We start from the raw sequence: 13635 nt of genomic DNA, 5'->3' as shown, positions 1-13635 counted from the left end.
AATTGATAAACTGTAGGAATTAATATTCACTATAGTAAGGTTCAAAAACACTATATTATCTAGGAATTTTACTATAGCCCTAGTAAATACTATATAGTATTTTTATGTGGACATATATATTACTATTGTATAGTAGAAAATGGACAACACAGAACGAAAAAAAAGGGTAAACTTAAAATGATATGGCCCTAATGGATCCAGTTGTATATAACATTAGTGTCATTTATAGTAAACCAGTCTATGTGATGACCCAGACCTAGTATCGTTAAAGTTATGATGTGAACGGCCCTTTAGTCTGGGTTTAAAGTTTTCTACCCTATAAGAACTCTAGTTCTGTGTTTCTTAGCTTGTTTACCGTGCACCTTGTCACACTTTTAGGCATTGTTCTGTTTATTGTTATTAGTCAGAAATGATGAGGCGGTAGCTTCCCCCATCAGAAAGTCAATTGAATGGGTCGGTATATGCTATATGGGAACGCCCACAAAAACGTCATATCCGTTTATGCTGTGGGAAAAACATCCCATTAGAATTAACGCGTGTAGACCACATTAACAAACGAAACAACACCTGGACAGTGTCCGACCCAATACGGCTCGATTTTCTTGATCTTGCTCTGTTGAACTGTAAAAGGGATTTTTGTGTAGCGAAATCCTCAATCGCTTACGCCAAACATTTCCAATGCTGACTCCGCCCAGGCCGCGCCCCCAACTCTGACACGATATACCCTAATATAGTGCACTATTTGAGGGGACATCCCAGTTTAGTGGTGTCCGAATACATAGTGGACATTATTGAGTGTACTCATTTAATCCCATGATGCATCATAATAACGAGTGTATAACCGATGAACCGACTTCATTTAAAGAATGAATTCCCGCGTCTTGGCAGAAGATGGCGCCCGCAGCATTTCCAGTGTACGGGCTGTCCGAATTTACTCACTCGTTTTAACCCGCTGCTTAAAGTTGACTATATTAGTGAACTAATGTAGGGAATAGTGAATTAAGCTATAGTGGGTGATATCGGAGTCGGACACAGCCCAAGTCTAAGGAGAGTGTTGGATTGTTTTCCCCGGTGTGGGCGTGGCCTAAATGCGCACTGTCTCCATAACTTCACTCAAACACAACTCCATTCAAATTGCTTTACACCACTTCATTTTTAACAGAGATTAACAAATCGTGAATTAAAAGTTTAACATGTATATATGATTAATTTTGTCCGTCATGATGGATTTGAAGCCTGATCATTTTCCTTTTTAATTTAACCTCCTCATCAAGTTTAAAGTAAATCCCTAACTGTGAGATAAAGCGGAGTTTAAATTAATGGAACAACAGAATTAAAGTTAATCTAGTTTTTCTGTGAAGTTAAAACCTGGATCAAATGATAATTTGTATATAAACCTGATTATTTCTATACAAGCTTTACAGTTTGGTGCAACAGAATTATTAAATAAACCTTGATTTGGTCTAGATTTAAAACTAATCCTTGTTGGTGCAACCAACAAATTGTTTGTATTTGGTGGGAATACTGCTTTGGTTGCATCTGTTTTAATAGCTTGTTAATCTTGTTGAAAAGGCAGCACTTAAATCAGAGCTGTCGGGTTTAGGTTACACTAAATAACGTCTTCAAAGATTGCACTTACTGTCATGGTTGGACATTTCTCTGAGATGCTACAGTTTCGGAAGGTATAAATGCACATTAATATTTAATGAATATTTATGAGTGACTCTCTGTGAAAATTCTGTTAAGGAGCAGGAACTTAAACCAGGGTTAAGAAGTTCTTAAGGCCTCTTTACTGCAATGCCATTAAACAACCATTTTTGGTTCGGAAAATAACATTTTCAGACAAAGATTTCATCTTTATTTTATTATATTATCTCATTATTATCTCTTGTTATAAAATCTACAATAAGCAACAACAAGAAAAACAGGACTGGAAAGGCTGTGAATTTCAGAGGGATCAAATTCAAAATGTTGCGGATTTCCCTATATTTCCCTTTGCAAATTATATACAAAATAGAGTGGGATTTTTTTCTGGATGGTTATTGTTTAAAAATAAAACACAACTACAGTCAATGCAATCCATATGACTCTTTAGAGCCCATACAACAGTTCAGCTGGGGCCCAGAGTCCCAGAACGCGAACAGGCCTCCGGTCAGATCTGTCGTGCTGCACACGGGGGTTAACGACATCAGGAAGCGACAGTCAGAGATTCTGAAGAGGGATTTCAGGAGACAGATCGAGGAAGTCCACCGTACATCTCCCTCGGCGAGGAGCATCGTATCATGACTGCTTCCCATGTACTCACAAGGACACTAATGGTTCAGTAGACTATTTGCTTTAAATGAATGGTTATTGTCATGAACATAAACTGCTCTTTGTAAATAATTGGGTTCTTTTCTGGGAGCGTTGAAGGCTTTTCAGTCCTGATGGCCTGCACCCCAGCAGTTTTGAAGCGGAGCTGCTATCAGACAACATCTCCAAGACTAAACGCACAATCTGACTAGTAAATCCAGTCCCTAATAATCATGACCTAATTAGTAATCAAAGCGTTTGTGTTTCCAATCTTATAGAGACTGTGTCTATTCCCTGATTAGTGAGGTCAACTAAAAGGTTAAAATTAGGACCTAATTTAGGCCCGGAGGCACATTTTCTACTAACGCGCTCTCTAAATAATAGAAAAAAAATCTGTCTATTTCAATCAAATTAATTCTATTTCCAGTTCCTCAAATAGCAACGCGCCAACGATGCGCCTGAAAACACCTCTTTTTTTAGACCACTACGCCCACAGGCGCACAAATGTATTTGCTATTTAGGAAATGCGGCACAGGACAGGAAAATGAGAACTGCGTCAGCCTGAAACTAGAAAAAACAACCTACATGGGAAAATTGGGACACATCATAGCATGGAAATCGCACTTGTTAAAATTACTGATGACCTACTCCTAGCATCAAACTAAGGCTGTTTTTCACTACTACTTTTACTTGACCCTTAGCGCAGCATAGTACCATAGATCATGTCATACTGTTAGACCGCTCACAGAATTATATTGGTATTCTGGGACAAGCCATACAATTTGTTTGTTCATTTAAATGGGGAATCATCAAATCAAATGCCAGTAAACTATGGATTACCTCAAGGATAAGTTTTAGGACCCTTGCTATTCTCTATATACATGCTGCCCTCAAGTAACATTATTAAAAAACATGGAATTAGTTTTCATAGCTATGCAGTTACACTCAGTTATAATATAGACCGTACGGAACCTAAAAATTAACAAAACTGGATGAGTGTCATCCTCCTGTGAAGGCCTTCGGACTGACTATCGGGATACACATCCAGAGGAAACTACACATTGCACAAGCTGACCATCACGTGCCATCCTACTGTGAGAATCTGTGAACTTCATGAGCCATCCTCATGCGAGAATTTATGGACTTCATGTGTGCCATTCTCCTGAGAGATCCTGTCAATTCAATTGATTATCCCAGCTCCAGCCCAGACAATTTTCGTCAACAATCATGAGCAAATATCGATCCTTTTTATTTGAATACTACTACTAACTTTTGTCTTTCTTCCTGTGAAGCTGCTTTGCAACAATGTAACATTGTGAAAAGTGTTATATAAATAAAAGTATTGTGCTCAAAACATGAAGAATCAGTGAGGCAATGAACGATTCTGTCCAGACATGATGTGTAGTACACGATGAGTCATTCCTGCGGGTGCCAGAAGGGGTCAGTGGGGCTTTGGGGATGTATCAGACCGAAGGAGTAACAGGGAGTGGCTATCTGCACTGTCATGGTGTCAACACATACCATCCTGTTACTTATCAACAACAGCTTTGGACTGTCTAGACTTGACAGATAAAGAATTAAATAAATGGTGAAAAGATGATATTTAAAATAGAAAATGGAAATATTTGCTCAGCTTGCATTAAGTGTTATTTCTTTTTAACTCAAGGTCATGGTCTGGGATTTTGAGTGTTTTGTAGGTTTAATTGTAAAAAACACTAAGGTCATCTAATCTATCTGACAGTATTCTATTTAAGGCTTAAGAACAGCAGCAGAGAAAACGTGGGGAGAACTTGTGGTTTAGGGGAACTAGGCAAATCCATAATTTTCTGTCTCTCTCTCACAAAACCTCAATCTGACATATACCAACCATCATACAGAATTGGCTTTAAAAAAGTTTTAAAAGCAAACTGTATAATATCAACAACTGTGCAGTTAATTCATAAAAATAATTTATATATCTTTGACTTCTATAAATATTGTAATTTCAGATAGTTTGGGAATATTCTTCCTCTCCACAAATTTGTCACTACCGAAACACAATATTATAGGCTATAATTTTATAAGAAGGGTTGTTTTGAGCAATTATTCATTTGTTTACATCGACTTTGTAAATATATTTGGTACTTTATTAGTTTTTAAAGGGAAATCAATAAGTATAATTTTGAAAAATGTAACATCTGATTTCTGAGATTTTTTTATTTTGAATCCAATCATTCTTTCATATATGATTTCATATTAACATTTACATAACATATACATATTATTTAGTAAGGTTTTCATATTAGTTTGAATACACACTGAATCAAACACTATCATAACATCTTAGTTGATTATTAAATATTTTTACAAAACATCCCATGTTTCAATTAATGTTTTGATAGTGACCACAATATTCAATTTTCTCAGTTAAATTTAACTTTCAACATTTGATGGTAAAAAATAACTGCATTGGATATATGCAGCCAACACATAGATAAATAAATATGTAAAAGAATATATAATTATCTGGTAGAGACACCTGTACCTCACATACCAAATTACTGCTAAAACATTTTGAAAGTGTTTTAAAACAGCCATCGCTTTTAACTTGGAATCGTTTAACATTGTGTGTTTGACTTGATGCTTATACGCAGACCGACCGCTTTATATTTATTTAGCAGAAGCATCTTAAAAATGAAAGAGCTTGTTAATAAATGAGTAATATTAAACTGTGTACTGTGGTTCATGTGTTTCTCTTGTTCTCGAACCCACTCATCGGCTAATTCATTTTCCGAGGCCACGTAAAGGCAATGTTTGGCATTGGAGCAGGGCTGACAGACACCGGTGGAGTTTGTGTGGAGAAAACTGAGACTTTGGGGAAACTTTGACATTCTGAAACAGTGTCTCTTGCATTCTGACTTCTTTACAATGTTAAACGTAATGTCTTCTCATGCTTGACATGGTCAACTTGTCAAAAAAGATACACTCCCCCAGCGTTCGTTTTTGAAAGTTTTTTTCGAACATGAAAATCCGTGACAAATTTGGTACTTGGTATTTCAGACTTTTCTTTGTCCCTTTTTAGACAATTCTCACAGAAAAGCATGCCCACATGTCAACCAGGGAGAGCGGAGAAAGCAGCATGCGCACACGTCAACCAGCTGGGACAAGAGAGAGCACTGAGCTCGCAAAGTTCAACTGTGTTTGGTTATTCGCTGCATTTCAGTGAGGAATGTTATATAAACGGTGGATTTGGAGATCGTGTGAAACAGAGATACAGCTTTCCTGACCTCAAAGATACCGGACATGAATTTTTTGTATTAAAGGAGGCATTAAAATCAATATTTTGACCCAAGCTTTTGTTATATAACAGGGGATCGTATTCACGAGAACACCATGTAAGTGTTAGAACTGAAATCGCCCTTGTTACTGAGTTACACAAGAGGTCTCCAGATAATAGCCTACTAATACCGTGCCAAAACTGTGAATGGTGCTAATGTGTAACCTAAGGTTACTTCTTGAACCAAATGATCAGAAGCCTCAAACTACCAAAACTGCTATCCAATCAAAGCAGTGGGCATTTACATATAAAGTCTTCAATGCCCATTAAAACCGATTGTTTGCCGAGCTGGCCTCAAAACCAGTGTAGAACATATGTCACGAATGGAAGTGATAGAAGAACCCAAATGCAGGCAGCGGTACGGGGTAACAAAAGATTTTAATAAACACAAAACAAAAACCCACAATGGGGTAAAATACAGGGGATAAAACAAAGACAGCCAAACAGGAACGAAAAACTCACGTAGGGTAACAAACTGTAACAAAAACTCTCAGGAACAGAGTGCTGGAGCAGAAACGCTGGGACACAGCGTATGTATAAATCCTGGGTACAGCAGTACAGACGAGCAAAGTTACAAGTAACCAACGAGCACAAGACAGAGAATACCAGGGCATTAAATGGGGAGACGAACAAAGGATAATTACAATAGGCAGGTGTGGGTAATAAAACACTCAAGGGAAGCTAACGAGGAGACGAGAGGGGCGGGGCCATAGACGAGACACGAGAAGGCGCATGACAGCCAATGTCTAAGCCATGCCATGTCCTTCTCACACAAAACCCTAGACTTAGTCATGACTCCGCTGCAAGATTAAGAATAAAGATAATATGATAGCGGAATCATGACAACATAGCCTATTACTTATTGAGTTTGATGTTTTTGAATGTAAAAATCACGCAAACGTCATAACTACACCTCAACAACAGTATAAAAGAATAAACAAGGCCATTTCATCACACCTTTAAATAGTATTTTAACAAAAATGTAAAAGTATCTCATTTGAGCTTCACCAAACATTGCATAAATAATACAACCTGTGGTCATCTTTGGCAGGTGTTTTCCAGTGAAATCCTGTAATTGTATTAGGGACAAACCATCACACAACCACCAAGAATACTGTATTCTAGCAACCACGCAAGAGATGTTACCTTCTGTACCTTGTCTTATAACTTTGTAAACGAACATGTGTGTGAAAAAAACCCTCCTAGACCTACTCTGATAAAATGCTGATATTGAACCTCTTGGGGTTCTAGCTATACACCTACTGTTGGTACTAGAACATTGTTGTGTACACACGCAAGCAACACTCAAATGTAAATCTTAAATCCTACGACACAATCATCAAAGGTGTTTTTTGTGAATGTCCATCAGTGTGCATTGATGATGAAAAACACAGGATATTCCCACATAACAGGTCTCATTTTATACAATATATTTACATAAAGTGTAATTGTTTACTCTTTGATAAAAGGCCGTTGGTTTTCGCACTGCAATTTATTCCACTCAGTTTTTTTCAGTATAGTATCATTGACAACAACAACAACACCAAAAAAGGAATGGATTTCACAAATGTACCACATTTGACCATTTTACTGGCATTGCTTGGCATATTGCTTCACAAAATCAGGACACATAGCATAAATTAATGTTAGTAGAGCCACAAATTCATTCTTTTTACATCGTCCGTTCACCTGCAAAACACGTAATAAATTAATAAATTAATTCACATGCGACCAAGAGTCGAACAGAAACGCTTTCCACAAAACTGCATTCAATAAACAACATTTTGTTTTCAGTTTGTTCTCTCCTGCCCTGCTTTAAAAGACCCCCTTACAAACTACAGCACAAAATCTACAACAGCTGTTACACACATATTATATTCACCTACTAGAAATCTTCCATAACAATACATTACATTTTATTTTCATAATAGAAAACACATATTAAGAAACCAATTTCCGTTCACTTAAAAATGTTCATGAACCGGCCGATACCAGTCCACCAAAATGTAACATCTTAAAATAATGGCAGTCTTGAAATGCACATTTTAAATAAACCACTGAACACATGAAAGGATCTGGATCAAGCAATCTACACGTTTTTTATTTACCGATCAGTCCAGACCGCTCACAATCTCATATGTAAAATTAATACAAAATGGTCTTTAGAATATGAAATGATGTAGAGCCAAAATGAGTCTTGGAGGTCCCAGCCCACCATAAAATATGAAATGACAAAGTCTTCTCAACTGAATGAAATTGAATAATGGGCTTTTCTGAGGTTTCATCAAATATCACTATGCATATTTTTTCATCCTTAAGCAAGCTTATTATTAAAATGTTATTCAATTTTTAGAGCATCTCCTTAACGTTGATTTGTGATATTACAGTATTCTAACGCATACTTTTCAAGATACTAAATAATACTCAGCATACTCATTTCGAAACAATTGGCACTGTTGTACACAGTAGTTTCAAATGTGTCCACAGGCAACACGCACATTCTTGTCCTTCCACGGCTGTTTACAGCTATAGCTACTTGCATTACACAGCCGGTTTGAAAGGAAATGAGGTCAGCATTGGTTCTTTGACCTTTCTTACTGTAAGTGCATGAAAACACTTGCGAGCGATTTTGAATAATCTATCCATATGTCTCTCTTCTGTCACCTAATAAAAACATTGGCTTGTAGAATATAAAAGAATAGTAAGTGTTTATTTATTATATGAATAGAGCATTTCTTGAGGTTTTACATATGCTTTTGATTAGTTTTCCTTTTAAAACTGACCAGCTTATTCTGTAATGACAGCCAGGGAAGCGTCATGTTTGAGGAATAAAGATCACATGGATGACTTCAATTCATTATTTCATATAGTCACATTATTCCCATTCATACTGCATGCTAAAAAATAGATTGCTCAGTACGTACTTTAATATTATATCTGGTGTCAAGCTAACAGGCTTTATGTTTTATGGTTTCTCAAAATTCCAAAGTGAGTTTTGCTGTTTATTTAAAACAATTTTTCCCACAACCAAATAGTAATTTATCTTTAACCTTTTCAGCATATTGCTGAGAATGGGACCCTGAACACATAATCTGATATATTTTAGACAGAAAAGTGGATATTTAAAATGACAGAAAATGTTGGATAGGGCTTGGCGATGATGGCAGCCAAAGGGAAAGTCGGAGCTACCTTTTGATCAAATTTCCAAAGTATTTTAGTATTATTATTCGGAATAATGAGCATTGATGAATCATGCACAACAATACCAGCTATGTATAAAGGGTCATTTTAGTCATTCGTGTGGACTAAAAGGCTGAATGTTATATCGTTCAGTTAAAAAAACGAAAATTGAAAGACTTCCTGCTAGCTTTAATGACTCTGGACCCACCAATGGATTGCTGACTCTACCTCTTTCCGTTTCTGAACCAACAGACAATCCAAATTTGCAAGCAAACCATCATGGAATAAATTCAGATAACCTTTGGATGTCCCATGTGTCAAATATCACATGGGTAAATGATTTAAGAGTCCCTGCTTAAGGTCACGTACAGATAGCAAGCAGCTAACGTGAGTTTGCACAGAACGTTTCAAAAGTTAGAGATGTCTGACATGCGCGGCATGACCATCCTGATGGCTCTGTTGTGTTTGTGTCCCTGAAAGACCGGCTTTATGGCTTCAGTTTATCCCTCCTATTCGATTTGTTCCAGATTATTCCAAATATTTTCCAAATCGTGGTGTAACAGTATGAGAGCTTTGTGGGTAACAGGGTGGAACTCTCTTGTGTTCTCCTTTGCCAGTTTTTGAACGTTCATCAAGATTTGATGCCTTTCGCCGGCTCGGTTGACTGTCGGACGTCTGTCCACTCCTGCATGGTGTTCTGAAGAGCCTGCGTCTTCTCTTTGTCCACCTGGACGTAGTCCACTTTTTCGTCTGAGGTCACTGAAGAGGTGGACGGCTGTGATAAAGACGAATCAGCAATTTAGGGACTTGATTCAGAATTCATCAATATGTAAGTGGATGTGTTCTGTGAGGAATATGAATATAAAACCGTGCAACATCTCTTACAGGTTAGAATAATGTTATTTTTACATATTAGATTTAATGTCCTGACGGACTTTATAATGGCTTCAGTTATGATTTAGCTTTCCGGTAGCTCAGTGTTCAATCCCAGGGGATTGCACATACTTAGAAACAAATGTATAGGATAATGCAATGTAAGTAGCTTTGGATAAAACTTCTGCCAAATGCGTTAAATGTAAAAAATGTAAATGGTGTACCTTCCTGTGTGGACCAGGGGAACCAGGCTGAAAGTCAAGGGCCAAATAGTCCACATTCCCACAGTTCCTGGGTGCGGGACTGCTGGTACCACTCATTGCTGGGGAGGTAGACGCTGGGTTTTGCTGCAAAATGTGAAAAATGTGCACGTTGGTATAGAAATAGCTGGCTGACACTGAGATACGAGGTACAGGAGGATAGTCTTGTTTAAATCTACATTAAAAACCTTAAGTCCTCACCATTGTCACATAGTTCTCCTCACTGTCTGCCGAATCAGTACTGGTGATGCTCTGGGTGGAAATGGGCCGACAGTGTTGGGATGACATGGAACTCATTGAAGGCCTGTACAATAAAGAGAGGTACATCATTTTTGCTAAAGTAAATTTGTATAGAAACAAGAAGAAATCTGGCTTTTGTCATAACTTTAATCTTACGACTCACAAAAAAATGTATTGTGACCCTTACGAAAAGTTATTTTATTCAAGTGTGCTACTGGTATACTTATCGAATTGAACTATACTTTTAGTCGACTTTTTATGTTCTTCTCAGAAGTGTGCATTTAGTATTCAACAGGGTGGTGGAGTGCCCCAACTTCCCTAAAAGGACTTTGTGGGCACACATTTCTGCCCAATCACCAATTCACAAATTGGCTCATGGAACGATAAGTTTGTCTTCACTAGAAATGAACCTTAGCTGTGATACAGACGGTTTCATCAGACGCACGCACATGGTCCGAAGCCAACTGTGTTTGTTTATTAGTATGGCTGAGGCTAATAAAATATCAACTATTTATATTTTGTTTAATTTATATTATAATTAATTTATATTATTATTTTATGGTGTAATTATTGTATTAAATGAAAAATTTGTTGAATTAATTGTATACATATATTTTTTAAATAAATAAATTGTGGAATTCATTGTGTAACTTTGTCGCATTTACGTTTAACCAAGTAATGTTTTGTCTACTGGAACCCAAAATAATACTGACCAGTCATATTTTAACTTGCTAACTAATGCCATTTACTTGTTATTTATTTTGCTTGTTATAAGAAATAATGTACAGGGACTCTATTCTCTGCGGATGTGTACCGGAGGTTAAGTTTTGTCCACAAACACATGCATGCAGAATTACGTTTGGTTAAGTTGTTGCTTTAAAACCCGCTGTTGAAAGGCAGCTGACCACAAACCATGCTTAAAAAGGTCCTTTAAAAGAAAACTGGCATTGGTAAAACGATAACTATTTGAATACAGTACTGCTTTTGAACGGACATCACTGGAGAAAGAAGCTTTTTTGGTTAAGAGGGTCTAGTTACAGCATCTACCAGCAGGAGCTAACTGGGTAATGCTAACTAGTCAAATCTTGATCCCTTGGACTATACGGCGAATGCCTAACATGACTATTCTTGCAGATAATAAAGTTTTGTTAAATGTAATAATATCAATTTATGCTTGTTGTGACCTACCACTCTCTTTTGGTGTAGACGGAATGTTTGAATTGTTTTTAGTGTTACTGTAAAAGAATTATTATTTTCTAAAGGGGAGGTCTCCAGCACTCACATGGGTCTGGTCCAGGACATGGTGATGGGGCTCTTGAAGGGAAGCTCATCAATGATGCCATTGTTCCTCAAGTCAAGAGGTGTTGGCTTTGCTGTGAACCAAGACACAAAAAATCTGCTTTACAATGTGAAGCGCGAGTTCATACAGAAATAAAATTCTGTCATTATTTACTCAACCTCTTGTCATTCTGAACCCATATTACATTCTTTCCTTTGTTAAACTCGATTGGAGAAAATGTACTGGTCGTTCTTATGAATGGGGAGAAAAAGTGAGTGGCCAGGATTTTATTTATTTATGACCCACAGAAACGATTAAGTTATACTTGTATTTTGAATCATGTACTGTACCCCCACCCCAACTGCTATAGAAAAAACAAGGCCACAATGTAAAAAAACCAAAGCTTGACATGAGATGTATAGACAGTGCTCCCACCTGTCCGGTTGGGTTTAAGGTTGCGATTGATTGGTGGCGGCGTAACGTCACTGAGGCGGCCAGGTCGGAGACACTGCGACGCTGTGCTGCCCTTCCTAGCGGGTAATGTCGCTGAGAATCCTGGGAAATCGAAATGGTGAGGCCCTGGGCTCATGGGAATATAATTATTTTTAGGACTGTCAGCCAGGGCGGCGCTGAGAGGGGAGGAGCCGGGATTCATGGGCACGTAGTTGTCCTCAGAACCGGCACTGTCGGACCGGGTCAATGGGGCTTTAGTTCTCTGTAAAGGAGAGAAGAACAATCCGACTTACACAGTTTTCAGACCAAGATCGTGACACACACCATTTGTTCTGCCGTAGTTAGAATAGACTTGCTATTGTCAGTTTGCGGCCCCTGTGAGTTATGGGGTCATTTTCAGGAAACGTGTCATTTGTGTCCCCGTGACTCACTATGGATATAATTAACAGGACACTTCTGTTTATTACAAGGCAGACATATGGCTTTTAAGGTTTTGTTCAGCTAATGAACAATACAAGATAGATAGCCATATTCAAAACAGGAAACTAGAACAAAACAAATTTAGAATAATGAATAATGGTTGTTTCTTGGGCATTGGTTGGGCCTGAGGTGGTAAAACACGATTTCTTTATATAGTATGTAACCCTTTCAAATGAAGCTCAAATTTAGTTGTAAGACACAAATGGATTGTTTTCTGAGAACCATGTGAACTGGGAATGCAAGAGAAGATGGTTTACCAAGTACGAGCTGAAGCCATCATTCACAGACTCCACAGACTGACCAGAGTTGTTGAAGATCGGCCGCTGGTGGCTGCCGGTCTCAAAGGAGGACCCTAAAATACATTTGATAAATATATATGTTTTTAAATTAAATATGACAGGTAAAGTCAGTTTAAAGCAGTCCAAAAATCACAGAAGTCACAAATCGCCACAAACACATGTGATGGCAATCTTTTCATATAACTCACTAGCTCCCAGATTGTCTCTCTGGCAACATGGTTGCGGCAGTGTTGGGTGTAACTAGTCACTATGTAATTAGTTACTGTAATTCAATTACTTTTCCCTTGAAAAAGTAAAGTAAGGGATTACTCTTTTGTTTCTGTAATTTAATTTCAGTTACTTCTGATGTAATTCAAGTAAATACTGTGTGGATTATATGTGTGTGCGATAATGGAATTGACATCAACTCTGACTTTAAAATGCATGTTTTAATGTGTCCTCACATTTGTATACTTTGGTCAGTTAATAAGAATACTTTATGTAGTTTCATATTATTTATTTAAATTAATTAAAATAGTTGTTTCATGTCTATGCTCGAATCACTTAACTAATCAAGGTTTATGTAGGATATAGAAAGTAATAAGTACTTACTGTACAAATTTCTCCAAAAAGTATTTAATCTAATTACACTATTGAATATGTAATTAGTAACTAGTAATTCATTACTTTTTCAGAGTAACTTGCCCAACACTGTTGCCGAGCATGCACAGGTGTGGGAATGAGGATAGTATGGTCAAAAAGTCACTTCCTGTTCCTACAAACACTAGTCTGGCCTTGCCAAGGCACTAGGAAATCACTGAATTGTGTCTGCTATTTTTTCCACTGCTTATCAGGCCGGAACAAGGCATTCTGGGGCGGCCTGCCCGGCTTGAATTTCATTAGCCTGCCTGCAGATGAGAATAAACCTTGACCAGATTGCCTACTGGTTTCAAATCAGATGCACAAATTTACCAGAAAAAAACA

The 13635-nt window shown here is 37.5% G+C and overlaps 1 protein-coding gene across 1 annotated transcript in view; it reads right to left on the bottom strand.

The window, feature by feature from the left end:
• Positions 1-6044: 6044 nt before the first annotated feature.
• The window catches only part of gab2 (GRB2-associated binding protein 2), a 49736-nt gene continuing 42145 nt past the window's right edge, over positions 6045-13635 (bottom strand). Inside the window, exons 5-10 of the mRNA XM_056757720.1 lie at positions 12631-12725; positions 11876-12155; positions 11444-11534; positions 10123-10225; positions 9886-10008; positions 6045-9563 (exon numbers count right to left, since the gene is read on the bottom strand). Of these exons, the coding sequence (XP_056613698.1) occupies positions 9420-9563; positions 9886-10008; positions 10123-10225; positions 11444-11534; positions 11876-12155; positions 12631-12725 (836 nt within the window). The 3' untranslated portion in view covers positions 6045-9419. The remainder of the gene's footprint in view (positions 9564-9885; positions 10009-10122; positions 10226-11443; positions 11535-11875; positions 12156-12630; positions 12726-13635) is intronic.

Source organism: Triplophysa dalaica, chromosome 9 (genome assembly GCF_015846415.1).
Source record: "Triplophysa dalaica isolate WHDGS20190420 chromosome 9, ASM1584641v1, whole genome shotgun sequence".
In the NCBI taxonomy this organism is placed as follows: Eukaryota; Metazoa; Chordata; class Actinopteri; order Cypriniformes; family Nemacheilidae; genus Triplophysa; species Triplophysa dalaica.
The sequence above is the reverse complement of the archived record's forward strand: the minus strand, read 5'-3'. Positions and strand labels throughout refer to the sequence as shown.